General features: G+C 44.4%; 1 protein-coding gene across 7 annotated transcripts in view; it reads right to left on the bottom strand.

The window, feature by feature from the left end:
* CFAP91 (cilia and flagella associated protein 91) overlaps window positions 1-21729 on the bottom strand; it is a 68201-nt gene that overhangs the window by 22700 nt on the left and 23772 nt on the right. For 4 of the 7 annotated variants that reach the window (XR_012154673.1, XM_073309356.1, XM_073309344.1 and 1 more), the window contains exons 11-15: window positions 19139-19255; window positions 15085-15156; window positions 13072-13218; window positions 6960-7181; window positions 286-434 (exon numbers count right to left, since the gene is read on the bottom strand). Coding sequence is in view for 6 of the 7 variants with exons in the window: in XM_073309356.1 (XP_073165457.1) it covers window positions 286-434; window positions 6960-7181; window positions 13072-13218; window positions 15085-15156; window positions 19139-19255 (707 nt within the window). In the remaining variant the exon portion in view is untranslated. The remainder of the gene's footprint in view (window positions 1-285; window positions 435-6959; window positions 7182-13071; window positions 13219-15084; window positions 15157-19138; window positions 19256-21729) is intronic. The other 3 variants (XM_073309365.1, XM_073309390.1, XM_073309373.1) reach the window with 3 other exon arrangements.

Here is a 21729-nt window from a genome sequence, read left to right as displayed (position 1 = left end):
TCATCTTGTGGTCAGGGCACATCAGCACAGTTGCCGGGAATAGGTCCTACCTCGCCACATCTGAGCTTGACTGGGAACCACCATATCTGCACATTTTTAGGAGTTGTTGTTACATACTTGGCTGAGCCTCCCTAGTGGATGAAAACTGCAGCATGTCTATGCAGCGTTATGAATAGTATAACCCCACCCGTGGTGCCAGACCTAGACTATAAACTTAGCTAGCCAGCCAGGGTCTGAATTGTGCAAAGCAGTGTCTAACTGTGCTTTGTCCACTCCAGGACGTACCGGCTTTCCATTTCATAAGCAATGTCATTGATTTCCACAGCCACCTTCTGAATCTCTTCCCTGGCTTGTTCTTCAGCTGTGCTCTCCATGCTGTTCAGGATAACATCTTCCAGGTAAGAATCAACAGTACTCTGGTGTACTTTAACCACCTGAAACAAGCATCAAGATGTCTCTCTTACTCAAGATACAAAATGTTCATTGCTGTGTAGTACCCACTTGCTGGGACTGTCTGTGGGGAGAGGCAAAGACCATGGTGTATCAGCTGAGACTCGCCACTTAATCTGGACTATCTGAGGGCGATTGATTTAGAAGGCATGTTCAGTCTATGAGAAGTTGTCTTAGGATACATGTCTACACTGCACCTAGAAGCGTGCTTTCCAGCTCAGACAGACAGACACACACTAGTTCTGCTCAAGCTAGCATGCTAAAAATAGCAGCGTAGCCGGGGTAGCACAGGTAGTGGCTCAGGATAGCCGCCTGAGTACAAACCTGCCCAGTCTCCCAGGATATGTAACTCAGGCAACTTGCCGAAGATACACTGCCAAATTGTGAAGCTGCCATTTTTAGCACACTAGCTTGAGCACGCTTCCAGCTGCAGTGGAGACGAATCCATAGTGTGAGGTGTGACTCTCTACACCCCAGGGGAGCACCGTGTAACCCCCATATTCATCATTTGTATATAATTGTGATATTACATACAAAGCATGCCTTGTAAGAGATCACAGAAAAAATTATGAGCTACTGGAACCCATTGTTCTATCTATCTATCTATCTATCTATCTATCTATCTATCTATCTAATGCATATGAAGTTATGAGAATTGTGTTGTATGGTTTTCACTAAAATATGCTGTGGGTTTGGAAAGTGCCCAGATACTAGATCCCCAAAGACAGTAATCAGGGAGATAACCAATGCCTAGGCAGGCATTGAACAACCATCAACAGCCATTGTCTAGCAAGGGAGCTACATAACAATGCAATGACTCACTTGCCCAACGCCACACCAGGAGAATTGCTCAACCTTGCCTGGTGGTGACTCAGTAATGCCTACCAGACATACCTGGACTTGTGTTGTCCAAGCACCTGGACGAAGGGTATAAAACAGAACACAGACCCTTGCTTGGCCTTTCTCCTCTGCACACCTATGCTGCAAGCAACAAGGTCACTCAGGAGACTGAAGACTCCAACAGGAGACAGGCCCAGGTTTCAAGGGTGAAACCCATGTACTATGAACTGCAATATCCAGTGCGGTGAGAAAAACTGCTTAATCTAGATGTTGCCCAGTCTACTAGGGTTGAAAGTTTAGACTGCCTGCTTATATTTTATTGTCTTTGGTAACTATCTCTGACGTTTAGTCTATCACTTATATCTATCTATAATCTCCTTCCTTAGAAGTTTTTAAGGTCAGGCTTGACAAAGCCCTGGCTGGGATGATTTAGTTGGGGATTGGTCCTGCTTTGAGCAGGGGGTTGGACTAGATGACCTCCTGAGGTCCCTTCCAACCCTGATATTCTATGATTCTATCTTCTGTAATCAATAAACTTGTTTGTTTATCTTTACCAGTGAGTTTCCTTGAAGTGCTTGGTAAATTGGCTCAGGTTTACAAAGGCTAGTGTATATCCACTTTCCATTGATGAAGTGGTGAACCAATTAATAAACTTGCATTGCTCAAGAAAGGATCTTGAGCAGTGCAAGATGGTATATTCCTGAGGTACATGGCTGGGAGCTGGGTGGGATTTGACTGTTGGCTTTCTCTGTGTGATCCATGAGTGGCTCTGGGAGCATTCATGCAATCTAGCAGGGTGTGGGGCTCCCCATGCAGTTGTGCTGAGTGATAACAATGCATGGAAGGGTTTGCTGCTTGTCACTGGCAAAGCACTGTGAGAAACAATCCAGGCTGGAGAGTTAAGGGGGCACAGCAGTCCCACAGTCCTAGGCTGCACCCCAGGGATCCCGTCACATGAGGATTCCTTTTCTAATGGCCTTTTCCTGGGAAACTAGTTGTACAGAAACAAGTACAGAAAATGACTGTGCCAAAGGCAAAACTCTGATCTTCTACGTTTCCTATTTCCTGTACAATGTGCTAGCTCCATTAACTGAATACCAAACACCAACTCATTTCACATAGTCCTCTGAACAGCTGGCAAATAACACCTTACAGCATCAGGGCAGTTTAGATGTGATTAGAACTACCATGGCTTCAATAAATTAATCTTCTTGTAGTCACTTGAATTCTGAAGTAAAATACTTTATCAAAACAACGTGGAACAGAAGCAGGATGAACACACTGGATTTCTTATAATGCATTTAGTTCAGATGTTCCCAGACCATGATCTGCCCAGCACTTGGTAGTGGTCTGCACAGAGATGGTTTATCATACTGTGTTGGCTTTCATCATTTCGAGCTCACTGGGAAGGGTGACATGAGGCGAGTGACAGGGAGATTAGGGGAGAACAGGAGCCTCTGAACCCCATGTTCTCCTCCAGTGCGTGTGCCACGATCCTGGGGGGATGTCTCTCTTAGGGGAGTGAGTCTAAGCCTCTCTCCCTACCTGTGTGTGTGCACCAGCATCTGGGGGACCCAACTCCTCTAGGGGAATCTGACATCCACCCCCTTGCCACCCTCATGTCATGCCACCCTCATGTGAGCTGGATTCTGGTGGACTTATCCAGCCTGAGGCCCTCTCCCTGACCACCACCATATGAACAAGGATATGTGGAATATGTGCCCCAGAGTATGAAGCTGGAACAGGCATACAGGTGGCATGCACCAAGAATACACTCCTGCCACAGAGGAGAACAGTTGAGCATGGGCATGTTTGATGCATGGAGCAGGTCATTCATCTCAGAGCTATTGTTTCAGGTTCTATTCATTTGCATGGGCAGTTCACATTCAGCTGAGAACACCTCATTGAGATGAATGGGCCACTTCACACACCTTGGATTCTCCTGTGCTGCAGATGGACTTGCAGGGTCCCTTTCCTCCATTCTCCCCGTACCCTTACTAAAAAGTCCCCCTTTCAGCATTGTAATGGACCACCAAGTCTACTATAGTTAAGGTCTACATCAACTCTCTATTTACAGCTTGACTCTAAGTGCGCTAAAATTCACATTGTTACTCAAAATGCCTTCAAATTTGGTATCCATCATCTAAATCCAAAGAAGAGATATAAGAATCGTCTTTTGGGAAAAGTGAAGCCAGTCCAGTACAGATTAGAGATCTTCTTAAGGAAAGGGTACCATGGTACAAATGTGGACAATGAAATCCAGTCAACATTGAAAGAGACGCCATTGTTGGTATCAGTACTAGTGGTAATAATGACGGGTTTCAGAGTAGCAGCCGTGTTAGTCTGTATCCGCAAAAAGAACAGGAGGACTTGTGGCACCTTAGAGACTAACACATTTATATGAGCATAAGCTTTCGTGAGCTACGGCTCACTTCATCGGATGCATTCAGTGGAAAATAATGAAGTCGTAGAGGTAGGTAGTACTGAAGTTGAAGAAGACAGCTATAGCGATGATGGTACTGAGGTCACAGACAGGCTTATGTCCTGTGCGGAAGCCAATACCACAGATGGTACCAAAGCAGCTGCTGATGAATAGCTGTAGATTCATATGGCACTCTCATTACTGAGGTAGGAATCAATGAAGATGGCAGTACCAGTAGCGTCTCTGAAAGTGGGTACTGAATGTATAGGCTGGGACTGAACAGATGGTCCCAGTTGCTCCAACAGTGATGAGTCCAGTACCGGGAGGTATAATGGTCGTTCGCAGTCGTAAAGGCCAGCAACATGTCAGGCACCGAGAGAGGAGGCAACATTTCAGCTGATGCCTCAGGAGACAATGCAGAAGGTGCAATCTCAATGGTACTGAGACTATCAGTACCAGAGTCAACAGCACTGTCTCATATGGTACTGGGGATTGCCCCTTGCAGCTTGTTGACTTCGTACTGGAGAACTTATGCTTGTGCTTCAGGGTGGAAGATTCAGAGATTCCCAGGCCAGAAGGGACCACTGAGATCATCTAGTCTGACTTCCTGTATATTACAGGACATAGAACTTTCCCAAAATAACTGCTAGAGCAGATCTTTTAGAAAAAAACATTCAATCTTGATTTAAGTTCCCAGTGATTGAGGATCCACCACGACCCTTGGTAAATTGTTCCAATGGTTAATTACTCTCACAGTTTAAAAATTACACATTACTTTCTGTCTGAATTTGTCTAGCTTCATCTTCCAGCCATCGGATTGTTATACCTTTCTCAGTTAGACTGAAGAGCCCATTACTAAATATTTGTTCCCCAGGTAGGTATTACAGACTGTAATCAAGTCACCCCTTAGCCTTGTCTTTGTTAAGCTAAATAGTCTATACTATAAGGCAGTGGTTCTCAAATTTTTGTACTGGTGACCCCTTTCATACAGCAAGCCTCTGAGTGCGACCCCCCTTATAAATTAAAAACAATTTTTATATATTTAACACCATTATAAATGCTGGAGGCAAAGCAGGGTTTGGGGTGGAGGCCGGCGGCTTGCGACTCCCCATGTAATAACCTCGTGACCCCTTGAGGAGTCCCAACCCCCAGTTTGATAACCCCTGCTATAAGGCATGTTCTCTAATCCTGTAGTCATTCTCATGGCTCTTCTCTGAACTCTCTCCAATTTATCAACATTGTTCCTGAATTTGACACAGTATTCCAGCAGCAGTTGCAGCACTGCCAAACATACAGATAAAATAACCTCTCTCCTCCTATTCAAGATTTCCCTGTTTATGCATCCAAGGATTGCATTAGCTTTTTTGGCCTCAGCATTGCACTGGGAGCTCATGTTCAGCTGATTATTCACCATGATTCCCAAATCTTTTTCGGGTGATGAAGGGAGGATTTCTTGTCTTCTGAAAAACCCCTGTAACCCAACCGATCTGGGGAAGGAGATAAACATTTCTCCTCACCAAAGCTTTTGTGAGAGGTTTTAGGCTGAAGAGGAAGAGCAATTGTGGTTGAAGGTATCTCAGATTTCTAAGCAGCTGAGTCCTCAGATGCTGAGGAAGATCTCATCACCTACTTAAGATGGTGCTCCCTCAGGCAACACACTCTGTTTCTTTTATGGGAGGGGAAGGATAAGCAGATAGAGCACTTGTATTGGAATGCCCCTCTCCCAAACAAAACAAACAGCTAGAATGTCTGTCACATCATTAGCAGGCACAGTCACTTTACAAGTGCTACACGGAATCCAGGACATTTCTGCGTAATTAATACAGACAAAAAGAGCAATAAAAGAAAAAATTCCCTTAAGGGGATGGTACTACTACTAACAACTATGACTATTTACAAAAAGCTAGGGAAAAACACTTTGTGAAGATAAAATAAGTTTATAAGAAGAAATGGGGAGCTCCAACTTTTGCCATGGATGATAAGAAGGATCTGAGAGGGAGGTGGAGCAGCTCTGCCTTTTACACCCTTGGGCCCCAGCGCAAGGATATGCAGGGCACACCTCCACCCCACCAGTACTGCAACCAAAACTCTCTGACCTGAGTGTACTGAAGGCACACACACCTACAGTGGAATGGACATGTGCATGAGCATTCAAAGGAGAACCTCTAGTTTAAAACATCCTGACAGCAAACAGACCCAATGCTTTGACCCTGCAGGATTACTTATGACAGAGCATTAGCCTTGCAGATGATCCAGGAAGAGCCACAGCTGGGAGGAGGATAGAGGAGCTATGTGTTTCAGGGGTCTAGAGACCTAGACTAATTCACGACACAGTCAAAAGACTGAGGACTTGCCTACATGTAAAATGTTACAGTGTAGACACTACCTATGATGACAGGAGGCCTTCTCCCACTGGTATAGGTCAGGGGTGGGCAAACTTTTTGGGCTGAGAGCCACATCTGGGTGGGGAAATTGTATGCAGGGTAGGGTGTTGGGGGTGCGGGAGGGAGTGCAGGGCGTGGGGGGAGGTGCGGTATGCAGGAACAGGCAAGGGATTGGGGCAGAGGAGGAGTGCGGGGTGTATGAGGGGGCTCAGGTGCAGGAGGGGTGTGGACTGCGGGAGGGAGCTCAGGGCAGCAGGTTGGGGTGCAGGAGGGGTGTGAGGTGCAGGCAGGGGGCTCAGGGCAGGGAGTTGAGGGGCAGGGTGCAGGAGGGGTTCAGGCTCCAGCCCGGTGCCGCTTACCTAAAGTGGCTCCGGGGTGGCAGCGGTACGCACTGGGGCCAAGGCAGGCTCCCTGCATGCCTGCCCTGGCCCCACGCCGCACCTGTCCAGGAAGTGGCCGGCACCACGTCCCTGCGCGGCCCCTGGGGGAGGGGGGGCACAGGGCTCTGCGTGCTGCCCTTGCCACACCTCCAGGTACCTCCCTCGAAGCTCCCATTGGCCGTAGTTCCCCGTTCCCGGCCAATGGGAGCTACAGGGGGCGGTGACTGAGGCAATTGCAATGCACGGGGCCCTCTGTGCTCCCCCCCAGCCCCCCGGGGCTCCAGGTATGTGGTGCTGGCCGCTTCTGAGAGTGGCACGGGGCCTGCAGCACCACAGGGGGGGCAATCCCGCAGGCCCGATCCAAAGCCCTGACAGGGCAGATCCGGCCCATGGGCCGTAGTTTGCCCACCCCTGGTATAGGTAATCCAGCTCCCCAAGAGGCAGTAACTAGGTCAATAGAAGAATTCTGTCTCCTCCACTTACCTGTTTGAAGATCTCATCTTCTTCCCGCCGGCGCCTCTCTTCTACCTGGCGGCGTCCACTCTCTTCTGCTTCCCGGATGCGCCGTTGCCTCTCAGCCAGCATGGCAAAAGCATGGATCTTCCTTTCTTCCTGAAGCCTCACCAGCTCTTTGGACAGGAAATCGAACATGTTCACTAATACCCTTCCTTCTATCCGAGCCAAGTGGTTCTCAACCAGTGAAAGCTTAACACAAAAACAAACAAGAATTGTATTAAATACCGTGAAGAATGCAAGTCCCTTTCTCATAGAACCACCACAGGCACATGAAAGAGCACAAACCCCTACTCACACACAAGACATAAGGCTAATTTATGTGTTCTGCATTTTTCTTTTAAAAACAGTGGACTTGATTCTGGGCTCTGCCATGGCCTCTGTATGCAGGCTCTGCAGAACTAATCAGTTGGGAATACTTCTGGGGAATTCCCGGTTGCTGAAGGACCACAGGAACGGTCCTATGCTGCCCCCTTTGCAGCCCTTGGCCTAGAGGGTTGGCCAGAGTGCACCGTACGCCAGCTATTCTGGGCTGCTGAGACAATGCATAGATTTTCATTGCATCAGAGAGTAAATCACAACAGCTTTTCAGGCTACTCTCACTTAGACTGGGGATTGCTCCTTTTCTCAGACCCAGAATGTGGGAGATACAAAAGTTGCATAAAACCACCTTCAGCAGTGCTTCCCCCTCATTTCTGTGCTGAGTTTAGTTGAGCCAGAATGAAGAATCAGGGCCAATAGTCGCAAATACAGCTTCTACCTGGGATTCAGAAAGTCAAATCTATGTCTTTATAGGTCAGATGTGTGCCAGAATAAATTGTTTAGAGGGCTGCACAATCACAAGTGCAAATAAATGTCTAACACTTCAGAGGATGCAAAATGTTTGTTTTGTACTATTTGTGACACCCTGGAACCCCAATATTCATCACTATCATGTAATTAGGATATGTTTTGTACAAAGCATGCCTTGTGAGGTATCATTCTAAAAGTCGTGATCTGTTACACAATAATATCTCATTGGATTGTATGTGCCATCATCGAACGTGAAATTATGAAGTTTGGCTATGTATGTGTTACTGAAACATGTTGTGAAGCTGAAAACACTCACAAGCAGCCTTTCAGGTGCAACAGTAAAAAGGCCAAACAATGTTAATGGCTCATTGAGGAAATGCACACCATCACAAGGATTACCCCAGGAACTGTGTACAACAGAAACCTCTCAGAGATAGCACTGTTTGACCCAGGTCACAGCAAGAGAGCTTTCCAGCAAGTGGGAAGAAGATATAAAAGGGGGACAATAGCATCATGATGGTACCTCACTCTTGCTACAACAACACACCTGAAAACACTTGAGGGGCAAGGACTGAACTGTGGGAAGTGATGATCCCAGGCTAGAGAGATTTTTAGCCTGTGTATGAAAACCTGGGAAAGCCAAGGCAACTTGTGCCTTAAGAATATGCCAGCCTGTTTATTGAAAAAGGTGAGAATTTGCAAATGTATATTGTACCTATCTAGTGTGTTAAGCTCAGTTTGTGGTTTTGTTCATATACTAAGGTAATCTACTCCTCATTGTTTTTGCTGATACAGACTAACATGGCTACCACTCTGAAACCTGCTTTGATATGTTTCAGAGTAACAGCCGTGTTAGTCTGTATTCGCAAAAAGAAAAGGAGTACTTGTGGCACCTTAGAGACCAAGTACTCCTTTTCTTTCTGCTTTGATATGTTTGCTATATCTTATAATCACTTAAAATCTATCTTTTGTAGTTATTAAACTTGTTTTGTCTACAACCAGTGTGTGTGGAAATTATAACTTGGGACAGAAAGCTGTTACATCTCTCTCTCTCCACATTGAGGGAGGGGGTGAATTTTATGAGCTTATGCTGTACAGTTCCCTGTGCAGTGCAAGATGGTGTAATTTTGGGTTTACACTCCTGTCATAAATATAAAGGGAAGGGTAAACCCCTTTGAAATCCCTCCTGGCCAGGGGAAAGCTCCTCTCACCTGTAAAGGGTTAAGAAGCTAAAGGTAACCTCGCTGGCACCTGACCAAAATGACCAATGAGGAGACAAGATACTTTCAAAAGCTGGGAGGAGGGAGAGAAACAAAGGGTCTGTGTCTGTCTGTATGCTGGTTTTCTGCCAGGGATAGACCAGGAATGGAGCCTTAGAACTTTTAGTAAGTAATCTAGCTAGGTATGTGTTAGATTATGATTTCTTTAAATGGCTGAGAAAAGAATTGTGCTGAATAGAATAACTATTTCTGTCTGTGTATCTTTTTTGTAACTTAAGGTTTTGCCTAGAGGGGTTCTCTATGTTTTTGAATCTAATTACCCTGTAAGATATCTACCATCCTGATTTTACAGGGGGGATTTCTTTATTTCTATTTACTTCTATTTTTTATTAAAAGTCTTCTTGTAAAACACTGAATGCTTTTTCATTGTTCTCAGATCCAAGGGTTTGGGTCTGTGGTCACCTATGCAAATTGGTGAGGCTTTTTACCAAACCTTGTCCAGGAAAGGGGGGGTGCAAGTGTTGGGAGGATTGTTCATTGTTCTTAAGATCCAAGGGTCTGGGTCTGTAGTCACCTAGGCAAATTGGTGAGGCTTTTTACCAAACCTTGTCCAGGAAGTGGGGTGCAAGGTTTTGGGAAGTATTTTGGGGGGAAGGACGCGTCCAAACAGCTCTTCTCCAGTAACCAGTATTAGTTTGGTGGTGGTAGCGGCCAGTCCAAAGATAACGGGTGTAATGTTTTGTACCTTGGGGAAGTTTTGACCTAAGCTGGTAAAGATAAGCTTAGGAGGTTTTTCATGCAGGTCTCCACATCTGTACCCTAGAGTTCAGAGTGGGGGAGGAACCTTGACAACTCCAGAGAGGGGGTGCGTGCCTTAGCAAGTGGGAGGTGCCTTAGCTGAGCCTTCCCAGCAGAGCTGATCTCAGCATGTGTGTGTATGAAGCTGCAGCTTGGTGTGTCCCTGTCTGTGTGTCTCCTGGTGAAAGAGAAAGCTTGGAGAGCGTGGCAACTTATCACAGCCCCACAGTGTGAAAGGGAGCTCAGGCAGGCTCAGTGATACCCCACTTCCAAGTGGCACCTCATGGGGAACCCATCACACTAGTCTCTTGCTGGGACCATCTGTGGGGACAGACAAAGACCTTTCCTCTCTCATCTGAACACTGGAGTGTAGCAAGATATAATTACTATACTTTGCCTCACTCGCAACTTTCATCCAAGGACCTCACAACGCTTTATAAACATTAATTAATAAAACCTCACAATGCCCCTTGAAGCGATGTAGGTCTTATCCCATTTTACAATTGGGGAAACTGAGGCACAAAGGTGCAGTGACTTGCTGAGGTCATACAGGGAGCCTGATTCTCTACTGTTTTATATATTGTGTTGTCATTTATACCTGTGCAAGATAAGTGTAATATGCTTGCAGATCCAAATGGTAGTGATTTACACTCACTTCACCTCTGAAGCAAACACCACAAGATTCCTGGTAGTGGAAACCAGATCCAGGGAATCTGTGACAGAGCTGGGAATAGAGCCCAAGTCTCCTTAACTACCTTCCACCCCCCTAACCCTAATCACATTGTTTTATGGGATTTGTGAGGATGATTGTGCTCTGGCAATGTAATGATATTGTGTAAGCTCATTATCTCCAGTATGGACTACACGGCAATAAGTTTAGGCAAAAAGCATTTTCTGAAGCTGGTTCAGATGTTGTGCCATTGTTGCAATGTCTCAGCAGGCAGTGGAATGTGCCTGTTATAAACTCAAGTAAACAAAACAAAACAATCCTGACTAGCAGCCAGTAATAAACAGGCTTTCCTGTGTTATGTACCAGTTTCCAAGACACTACACATTTCCAAACCAGCATCCAACAGAATGTGAAAATGTCACTGTAACACAGAGATGGAACTGAAAGTGTTCCTCTCGTGCCCCAGATGCTGTGAGGATGACGGAGGGAAGAGGATTTAATCTTCCCACTATACCAGCAGATGATATGGGACTACCATGAACCACTTCTCCTTAATACTTGGTTTTTGCTATATGTAAGGATTTCCTGGGCAGGATACAGATACTGCTGAAGACATTCCAAGATTAATGTTCTATCAGAATTTTGCCTTAAGTCAACACTCCCTCAAAACATATGTGATCATACCCCTCTGTCCAAACTGATTACAGTCCTAGCTGCAGAATCACAAGTAGTTTTATCCTCCCTATGTAGAATGCCTTGGGAAGTACTACCTGACAAAGTCAGTTTTAAACCATGATCCGCTGACATATAAAATGGCCAAAACAGCCTCCTAAAAATGAGAGTTGCTAATAGGTTTCTGAAATATGCACACAAATATAAAAATATTCAACAGGCTTTTAGGTCAGTTGGGGAGTTTTCCTTTTAAGAAGGTATAATTTAGGAAGGAGGACATTCACAAAACAGTACTGCTGTCATTAACTGTACTGCATAATGCACATCTCAGAAAGATCTTTACCCATGTAAATTTGTTCTATTTTCCCTTAAAGAAAAGTACATGAAACTTACTACAAAGTTGTAGGTGAACCCTTTGCATGTGTTAATTAAAAGTTAAAAGCCCTGAGATTGGGAGAATTGTAGTCTCTCTTCCTCAGGTCCTGGGAAAGCAAAGCAAGGGGTGGAGGAAATGCCAGCAGGGTTAGTTCAGATTCCACAATGAGATTTCCAGATATAGTGATCTGTTTGATCTCATCTTCACCCTTTGATCTCTTTCTCTCCAAATGTCATTCTGGACACTGAATTGACCCGCTGCTGGTATCTCCTCTATGCCTTGGCTCTGCTTTCCCAGGGCTTGAGGAAGAGACACTTCAAGTCTCCAAATCTCCGGGCTTTTAAATTTCATTTTTCCTTAGTTCAATAAAAGGGACTGTTCACCTACACCCCCATGGTGTTGTGTGTGTGTTATGCCTAGTGTCCTACACTTCTGCCCTCTGCACATGAAGCAGCATCTAGAAATACTGAAATGCTAGAATGTCACTGTTCTGCTAAGAGGTTGGAAGTGAATAGAACGAGACTGAATGTGTCAAATCTCAAATAGATTCTGGACAGCTGAAGAGGTCCAGGCCTATTTCTCTCTGGAAAAGGGGGACAGCGACTGCTTTAGCAAATTGACTCCACTGCTGGGGCACCATAAGGCCATTCACCTAGTATTAGTTGGTGGGTAAACCTTTCATGGCTATTTCTGCACAGCAGAGGCAGCTGAGAGGGTGTGAAGTTACAAGGGGATGGGATGCTTAAAACTAAGGGTACGTCTGCACTTGAAGCTAGGGAAGTGAATCGCAAGTTGAAGAGACATACCTGCGCTAGCTCTGATCAATCTAACATACTAAAAATAGAATGTGCCCATGGCAGCATGAGCTGCAAGAGGGACTAGCTTCCCCAAGTACATAGGTAGCCTCTCTGAGGGGCAATCACTCAGGGCAGCTACTCCTCCTGCCACTCATGCTGCCATGGCTACATTCTACTTTTAGCATGCTAGCTCAATCAGAACTAGCACAAGCATGCCTCCTCAAGCTGGGAATCACACCCCCAGCTCCACATGTAGATGTACCCTAAGTATAATGACACAAAATCTGTTCAGCAAAATGGCTTACTGAGGGGGTGACATGCATGCCTCACTATACTAACTGAAGGAAAGGCCTAACTAACTGCAGAGAAGTCAACTGACATCAACCATGTGGATCATAATCTGGATGGACTGAGGCTTTCATGATGAGGCACATTTTTCATGAACTGAGAGACCTGGAAATTGAAGTCCTCTGTTTACCCACAAAGCACGTACAGCATGGGCGGCAGCTATGCAAGCTTCTCAGGATGGAACCCATTATAGCAATAACAGAACACTTCAGTGCCCATGTCCATTCAGTCCTTTCCCTCAGCAAGGAAGCCAGTTTTTGTCACCTGTGATGGATTCTGCAACGTGGACAACACATTCACTTTCTATAAATACGTTGGTATCGTTACAAGAAAAAACAGACATTTAAAAAGGGATGGAGGAATGGATGAGTGGTGGGGGGTGTTATCCCCTTTATCTTAATAGCCAAACCTTGTGCTCATGCAAGTCGCGTTGTCGCTGTAAGGCCAGCGTTACTTGTTTCTCTGCCTTCTTAAGCAGATTCCCATCCTCCTGAAGCGCGTGAGTGGTGCGCAGTTCCCGAATCAGTTCCAATCGCTTCTCCTTCCCTTCAAACATCTTTCACATAAAATGAACAGCCATGGGAATAAACAGAAGATAAAATCTGAGAGTTTTGCAAACAGAAAATATCCTTTTCCTCCAAAGTTGGAGTCAGCTGTTTCCCATACCAGTTCTCTGTCTGTAGCACGTGGATCTTTGAGGAAAATCTCTGGTGCTATTGACAGGAAACCGAACTGACTGTAATGAATCCAAGGCCATATTCAGACACACACTATAGTTGTTAGCTAAACCCCACATGTGCTGGATGAAGGACCTAACTCAGGTCCTTCTGCTCCAGAGAACAGACAGGTCTCTATTACTTACTCAAAGGAGAACCTCCATTATCTTTCAGTTGCATTAAGACCTACCCAGCCTTCTTGTCACTGGAGGGCATGACAAATAAACTTAGCAGATCTTTGTATACCCAGAAGGGGTTAGAGTTAAACACTTGCTGGACTGGACTTTAAATTGCTGGCAGAATTGCCAACCCCATCAATTAAAAAATCAGATGTTCCCCTCTGCTCGCCCCCCCCCAAAAGATTTCTTATGTTTAAAAGCCAAATATCATTTCTTTAGTCAGTCTACTGATTTTTGAGCTTGAAGACTTACTCTCTTGCCTCCCCTGTGGGGAGGGGGAGAAGGTGGGGCTTGTTTCAGGCAGAAAATTCAATCTCAAGTATACGCTAAATACAATCAAAAATCTGGGGTGAGCCAATCTTCTCTTCCCCTTGACTAATAGGAATAGCTTTCTCCCTGATCCTTCCTCTGCCAGCTCCACCATGCACCCCCTTGGACACTCCTCAGCTCTCTCCCCATGATGCACCCTATCTCCTCCCCTGGGCCCTGTCCTTTTCTTTTCTCCCTTGTTCCAGTATCCACTGCCCCCTGCCCTTCCTCATACATGAGCCCAGCAATAGAAGGGCAGACGAACAGATAGGGTGCCTCTTCCTCACCTCCCCCAGGGACTGTTCAGATTGTTTAGCACCATTCAGTGCAGAAGTAAGGTTGTAGGGAGGATGTTGATACTGCTGTTGCGCTCTGTGGTGTCCCCAGAACCAATCCCTTTCATTCCCCCTACTTGGTTTAATGACTGCTGCCCTGCTGTGTGTGTGCAGTGGTGGGGAGTGGAGGCTCTGCGAGAGGGAGTGGTGCACTCTGGGGTGATAGGTAGGAAACACAGTCCGAGCTACCAGCCCACATGTCCAAAAGCTTCATACCCAAGTCAGACAGAAATTTCTGAGCTGATGCTGGTGAGAAGCCTCTAAAAATGATGGGAAGCCTTGGCGGGGAAGCTCTCAAAATTTTTGTGAGAGTCAACATCCCTACAATGGAGTCAAAGACATTGTTCCTATCAGGCCACTCCGGATGGGAGAAAGACTCAGAAAACCCAATTTTCATATCAAACCATTTTCAAAACTGCATTACTTATTGATACAGAACATATCATCTCTCACCTGGGTGCTGCATAAAAATTAGTCATCAGTAAAACAGAGCTAATCCCAATGGTACACAGAGAAGCAGCAGGTCTATAAAACAGACCCCCCCCCCACCTCCAACCCCCAAGATAGGCAAAATTATCAAAAGTGACCAAACCTGTACAGAAAGGCCCAACACCAAGTCCTGAATACGGCAATAAAGGATATCAGCGAACATTCTCAGGGAGAGAGTTCAACAGATAGGAACCTAGAAGTTCCTGTCAGAAGTTTGGACTGGAGAGCAAGGACTTCAGCCTTAGAAGGATATGGGATAAGGATATGAGGACATGTTGCTCAAGCACCTCAGGCCTGGATTAGTTCAGTGCTATTGGGAACAGATTTTTAATATACCCTCAGTAACCACTTTCAGCATTTTGAAAACAGAAATAGTCAAAGGGACACAGAATACCATGTTCTGAATAGCTCTGCCTCGGATTAACTTCTGCAAAAAGATTACTGCCAGTTCTAGCTCCTCTTCTCTCTGCCAACACACAACAATAATCCAGTTACAATTATGTATTTATTTTAGGGAGGAAGCAGAAGGAAAACTGAATGAGCCCTCCATCTAACTAGCTTTCTCAGAATACAATTGATATAACTAGTTTCATTGCTCTTCTGATTTCCAGAGAATAGAAGATGAGTCAGAAAAATATATATTTCTATATTTTACAAAATATGGGACAGACAGACTATACAAAGATTTACACTGGGGATTCTGAGAGGGAATTCAGAGAAGAGTAACTGTAGCCTATAGGATTAACCTGCTTGCTTGTATATCTATATATATATTTTCTTATAGTTTAAGTATTTGGTTTATTGTAATAAGTTTATAGATTTATTTTAAACAGATTGGCGAGCCTAAAACCCATACTATTAATATTAATAATTATTAATATGATTAATTAATTTAATTAAATACAAATTAAATATGAATTAAATTAATATTATTAGTACACCCTAAATCAGGCTACAGTAACATAAATGATTTGGGGGGATGGCAAGAATTACAATCTGGATTAAAAGAACTATATATATGTAGTCATTGACTAAGTGGTGACTGAGATGGGAACACAATCATCATTTACATGTATTAACAGTTCTAAACACTAAGGAAGGGGAACTTTTAGGAAATTTCCCCTGAGTTTCATTCTCCTGGTAAGGCTTATCAGTGTAGCATAGTGAGTTTGAAGACCCAGTGAATGACAATTTGGAAGTAAACAAGTTGTATTATTTTGGGGTTTGTAACAGGGTGTGCTGTCCTTTTAAGGGAGGCTACAGGCCTACCACAGTTTGTTCCTGATTTCAGCTCAGAACAGGGGCTAGGATAATGGAAAATGGGGCAGGACTATGTAAGGCAAACTCTGCTCAGACTTCAGAGCTATCACGGCATGATTCTCCTTGCTGCAGTCTCTGGAAGGGGCAAGGCTGGGACAGCTCAGGAGCTAGAAGGTCTGGGAAGAAGCCTGTGAAAGTGCGTGGTGTGGGATGGGGCAAAGGAAGCCTGGAGAGAAGAGGGGGATGGAATCCCAGAGAGGTTGTTCAGTGGAGTAAAAAACAGCTTGTGAGCCCTGCACTGTGAGGAAAAGAATCAGACTTGTGGGGAATGCAGAAGAAAGGGCCTGGGATAAGCGAAGTGGAGTGGGCTTGGGGCCTGGTGCATGCAACTGCTCTCACTTAAGGGTCTCTCCCAGCCTGGAGCTTCCGAAAAGCCCCTTCCCTTCCTTGCATCATGAGGGAAAACCCAAACAGACTGTTTTGTTACTCCAGAAAGGAAGAACTTTATAGTTTGGCTGGAAAGCTAAAGCTTAGCAAATCACCCAGCCAGCCAGAGGAGAAACTGAGGCGTAAAATGCCTTAGTGGCAGAGGGAGACTGTGAACCACAGAGGGAACTAAGACAGCTGCCACGTGTTGTATTAATTAGGATGGAATATATAGTCCAAAGAGTCAAAGGTGTTAACATGGGCCTGAAACTATCCAATATTAAACAGTTTTAAATAAGGCTCGGGGTCTGGTATACAGAAAGCTCAGCCTGTTTAGCACCATGGCAAATACCTTTAAAATCCTTTTTAACTTTAGATTAAAGATACGGAAAAGAGAGAAAAACAACATTTGAAATGTAAAGTATTAAGGGTTTCATTTTAATAGCACTCCTTATTCCCTCTCCCTTTAGCTGGGGAGAGTCTTGTTAGAAAGAAGCCCCCTCGTTTGACAGTAATGTATGGTATGTACAGTATGGTAATAACTGTTCTTATTTGGGGGTTGGGGGAAGAAACAGTTAGTTGAGATAGACTGGAGCTGTTGGAGTTGCTGGGGTTTTTAAAGTCCAATCCTGTTTTCTAAAAGACAAAACAAGATGAACACACAAAAAACAGGGAGAGAAGAGAACAGCAGAGATAGACAATACAGCTTCTATCTCTGACGTTAAGTCTCACTTGCACCTCATCACCAGAGAAACATAGACACAGTGCATGATCTTATCAGCCACTCTGAAACCTGGCAAACTTGTACCAAAATTGGGCTGTTTAGCGCACTGCATTTAGCTGCTTCTCTCTGGTCACAGGCTTACAGCAGTGCTGCAAAATACAGTCTTGGCTAGCTAAACCAGACTCTTATTAGAGAGAAGGAAAAAGGAGAGGGATAGGAAAGAGAAGAAATAAGGTGGAGAAGGGGAAGAACACACAAAGGGGCAGGGGATGTATGTGACAGTCTTATATCCCAGGTGGTAGCTGGGATTGAGCCGGAGCCAGTGGAGGTGACAATATCATTTGGCTCCCTCTCTGTGGTCAGGATTAGGATGAAGAAGATCCAGAGTCCCAGGAGACAGTGGGGGATGGCAGCCACAATGGCTGCCATCTTTCAGTCAGCCAGAGTCGCAGTAGCCAGCTTTCCCCACAGTCTTTTTTTCAGGGCACTAAAAGAGATTGATGGATGGAATAGTCCACCCCCTCATTATTTTGTCCACAAATTAGGCCTAATTTCTCACACATCAATTTTGGTTCACTGATTTCCAGTCCCATACTTTTCTTATTTACCTGGAATGGCCTTAGCACAGTCTGTGAATTATAGCACTAGGCCTTTTTGTTTTGACTGATTCATTCTATCTGACCTTTATACTTTTTCTCCCATCAACATTTACTGGTATAGGTAATTGTAACACTTTATACATTTTTGCTCACTTTTTACAGTTGAGCTCACAATTAGAGTAAATTTATAGGCTCAATTATTACAAACACACACAAAATGCCAGAGAAGTAAAAACAAACCCCCACAGGGTTTATTTACATTCTTGTGGGATGGTAGATGCAGAGCTACTCCCTGAATTTGGAGCAGTACAGCTGGCAAGTTTTGTGCAATTCCATGATTTTTCTTGACAGTGAGGAAAACGTCACTGCTTTTCTCTTCTCAGCAGAGCACGTGAGGGGATGCAGAAACCTATCACGTGCACCCTGCAGAAGCAGGAGGGGGAAGGGGGATCTACAGTCAGGATGGGGATTGGAGGAGCCTGGAGAAGACAGTGGGGACTGTCGGGTATTGGAGTGAGATAAAGGACAGCCTCTGAGCTTGTGAGAGTGTCACAGTTCCTGAGGTAAGTGCACCTCTGACCCTTTTATGGCCTTGTGGGCACACCCACTTAAGTCTCAAGTCTCTAGCTGTCATCTTTTTTGGGGCAATATCCCGCTATCTACTTCTTCTAGATCTGTGACTTAGAACAAAAGTATCAGAGAAATCATATCCTGAAAACAACTAACAGTTTATATGCCTGAGTGCCTTACCAGGTGTCACTCATCTCCCACAGGGAGACCCTGGTAGGTTTCAAGTACTTCAGGTCCTTTCTTGGGGCCCATATCTCTGGGTCACAGTCTCATGTCAGTTCTTGGCTTGGGTGAGAATGACCTCTCTCCCTACGTCAGGGTGGTCATTTAATACAGTTTTCAGGACTTTGCCAGGCCTTTGTGAAGGAAAGAGAAGAGTTGTGGATGCCTAGATTAGTCTCTTCCATTCTGTCAGTCTTCCATTACATTCCCTTCTGTCCCTGTCACTCCAGCTTGCCACATATAGCCTCTTGAGATGTTCATCTCTCAGCCAATGTCTCCATGATGGTTGCGACAGAAGTATTATCTTGTTCACAGAAAGCTCTGGCATTCAGGAGGGGTAATTGCAGAAGGAGCCCTACTCAGTCCCTGCATGATGGAAGATTCCAGCAGGGGAGGCTTGATGAGACTGCCGCATGCATGAGTGCAATGCCTGATGCCTGATTCCCTGTACCTATCAAGGTTCTCATAGTGCAGTAATTAGATGAAAGTCTAACGCTACAGTGCTTGTCAGTTTTATTTTTAAGTAAAAAACACTGTACAGAAGACAAAACTAACTTGCTCCCATATTTTCCTGGACACTCCTTGAGTAACTTGATAGTGACTAATACAGGGCTTACAGCAAAAACTTCTAAAAACATCCAACTTACAATTGACGGTCTTAGCAGTGTTGGAGTTAGGGGGCGAGGAACAGGTTTTGTTATCTTCTGAAGGAAACGAAGGGGCTTCTTTGGCTCCTTAACTCTATTCTTCTTATCTAGCAGTGCCTGAAACAGTCATACAATTTAGGCTCTTTCCATACAGAGTTCGAAAACTGTACTAGATAGCACACGACACTAGGGCCCAGTCATGCTGTTATGGAATTACAATGGGAGTTGAGGGCATTCAGCACCTTGCAGGATTGTACCTTTAATTCTCTTACCTATTCCTTCCATCTCAGCTCAAAAGTCAGGTGTTGTATATTATTGTTCAATAGGGCGGTCAGAAGACCTTGATAGAGTTTCAAGTAAGTGTATATTTACAGTACCTTGCTGGCAAGTGCATAGACTGACACTCACTCTTGTGAAATGAGTCCAGAGAGTGTTTGACCTTAACCCCTAAAACACTACATTTTGGAAAAGCACAGTTGGAGAACAATTTTACATTTCTAAAAAATGGAAATTCTGCTGAATCAATTACCTATGAATTATTTTTGCACTTTAAGTAACTATTTAGTATCAAGTACAGAGGCAACTTTCTTTGCAAACTGAAAGCAGTTAACAGCCTTTATAAACCAATCATAAATTATACACTGCCATAACTGGAATATGACCCCCTCTCTAGGCATATTTATTAAAAGTGCCAGATTTTAGAGTGCACAAAACGTCACTAACAGAGTTTGAAGACAAAGCAAAAAATGATATTCCAGGGGGTCTGTGACATACCGTACCTCAAAATAGCACCCTGTAACCCCCCATATTCATCATTTGTATATGGTTGTGATACTTTATACAAAGCATGCTATGTAAGGGGGGCAGGGATAGCTCAGTGGTTTGAGCATTGGCCTGCTAAACCTGGGGTTGTGAGTTCAATCCTTGAGGAGGCCATTTAGGGATCTGGAGCAAAAACTGGGGACTGGCCCTGCTTTGAGCAGGGGGTTGGACTAGATGATCTCCTGAGGTCCCTTCCAACCCTGAAATTCTAAGATATGAAAGATCATGATCTGCTGAAACTCATTGTTCTGTCAATATATATATATGTTGTTAGTGTTCATGAAGTTATGAGATTTTGCTATAGGGTTGTTATTGATATATGTTGATGAGTTTTAGAGTTGCTCAGTGCTATTTCTCCAGTGACAATAAAGAAGGTGACCCACGCAGGTGTTAAATGACCATTGACCAGCAGGAGAATTGTAAACAAGAGATCTACAATTCAATAAGAGATAGTTGTGCAAGCACCATACAAAGAGAATTGCTCAACTCTATGAATCAGTTGTGCAAGCACCACACAATGAAGACTGCTCAACACTATGACTCAGTTGTCCAAACAATGGGGACTCAACAAGGCCCACCAGGACATGTCTAGGCCAGTATCCTCCCTGGGACATTAACTGAAAGTATAAGATAAGGGACAGGGGCATCATGAGACCACCTCTCTCCTCCCCTATCTACGTTGAAGGCAAAAAGAATGCTGGGAAAACAAAGACTTTGAACTGAGATTGGTCCCAGGCTAAGAAGGAAATTCAGCCTGTGTATTAAGACCTGTAACCTACCTGCAACATCCAATGAGAAAAGCTGTTTGATTCAACTCTTGCTTCGTCTAAAAGTTTAGGATTTAGAATGCATATTTATTTTTTATTTTCTTAAGGTAACTATCTCATATCTTTATGCCTTCCACTTATAACCACTTAAAATCTATCTTTCTGAAGTTAACAAACTTATTTTAATGTTTTATCCTTACCAGTGAGATTGTCTAAAGTGCTTGGGGAATCTGCTCAAGATTACAAAGGCTGGTGCATGTCCACTCTCCTTTGACAAAGTGGCAAACTAATTACTGAGCTTGCACTGTTCAAGAGAAGGTCTTGAGCAGTGTAAAAAGCTATATTTCTGTGGTGCAAGGCTGAGGGCTTGGGATATTTGCTGGTGTTTCCCTGTGTATAACTCATGAGTGACTTGGAGATCATTCATGCAATTTAGCTGGGTGTGCCTCTGCATGTTGGTGGCTGAGTGATAACAGCACCTGGAGGGGTTTGCTGCTTGACACTGGCAAAGCATTATGAGAGACAGCTGCAGTTGGAGAGTTAAGGGGGGACAGCGGTCTCACAGTTCCAGGTTGTACCCTGGGAATCCTGTCACAGCTTTGCAAATTTCTTCAGTCTAAATCAAATCTTAGAGTCTCATGTACACATCTCCTCCTACATAAAGTTTTGGAACACTTCCCCTCCCATTCACAACTGTATACTCTTGATGCCTGGAGAGCTCTAAAAATCAATATTGAATGCAGTATACAGTTCAGAAAATATCTAGCTCTGTTGGTTATAATCCATATAATATTTTTAAAATACTGCTGTTATAGTTTCAGTTATTAGATGACTAAACTGGTACATTTCAGAAACTTTCAAAGATAGAAGTTATTTTCCCCTCAAATGTTCACTTATTTATTCAGAGCCACAGAAACCTGGCCTGAAGGCTCATATCCAACGTACAAAGATGTTGTGTGAAGAAAACAGAAAACAGCACAAGGAACCAGCAAAAAGAGCTGT

Source organism: Lepidochelys kempii, chromosome 1, assembly GCF_965140265.1.
Source record: "Lepidochelys kempii isolate rLepKem1 chromosome 1, rLepKem1.hap2, whole genome shotgun sequence".
Taxonomy (NCBI): Eukaryota; Metazoa; Chordata; order Testudines; family Cheloniidae; genus Lepidochelys; species Lepidochelys kempii.
Note: the sequence above shows the minus strand (reverse complement) of the source record. Positions and strands in the feature narration are given on the sequence as shown.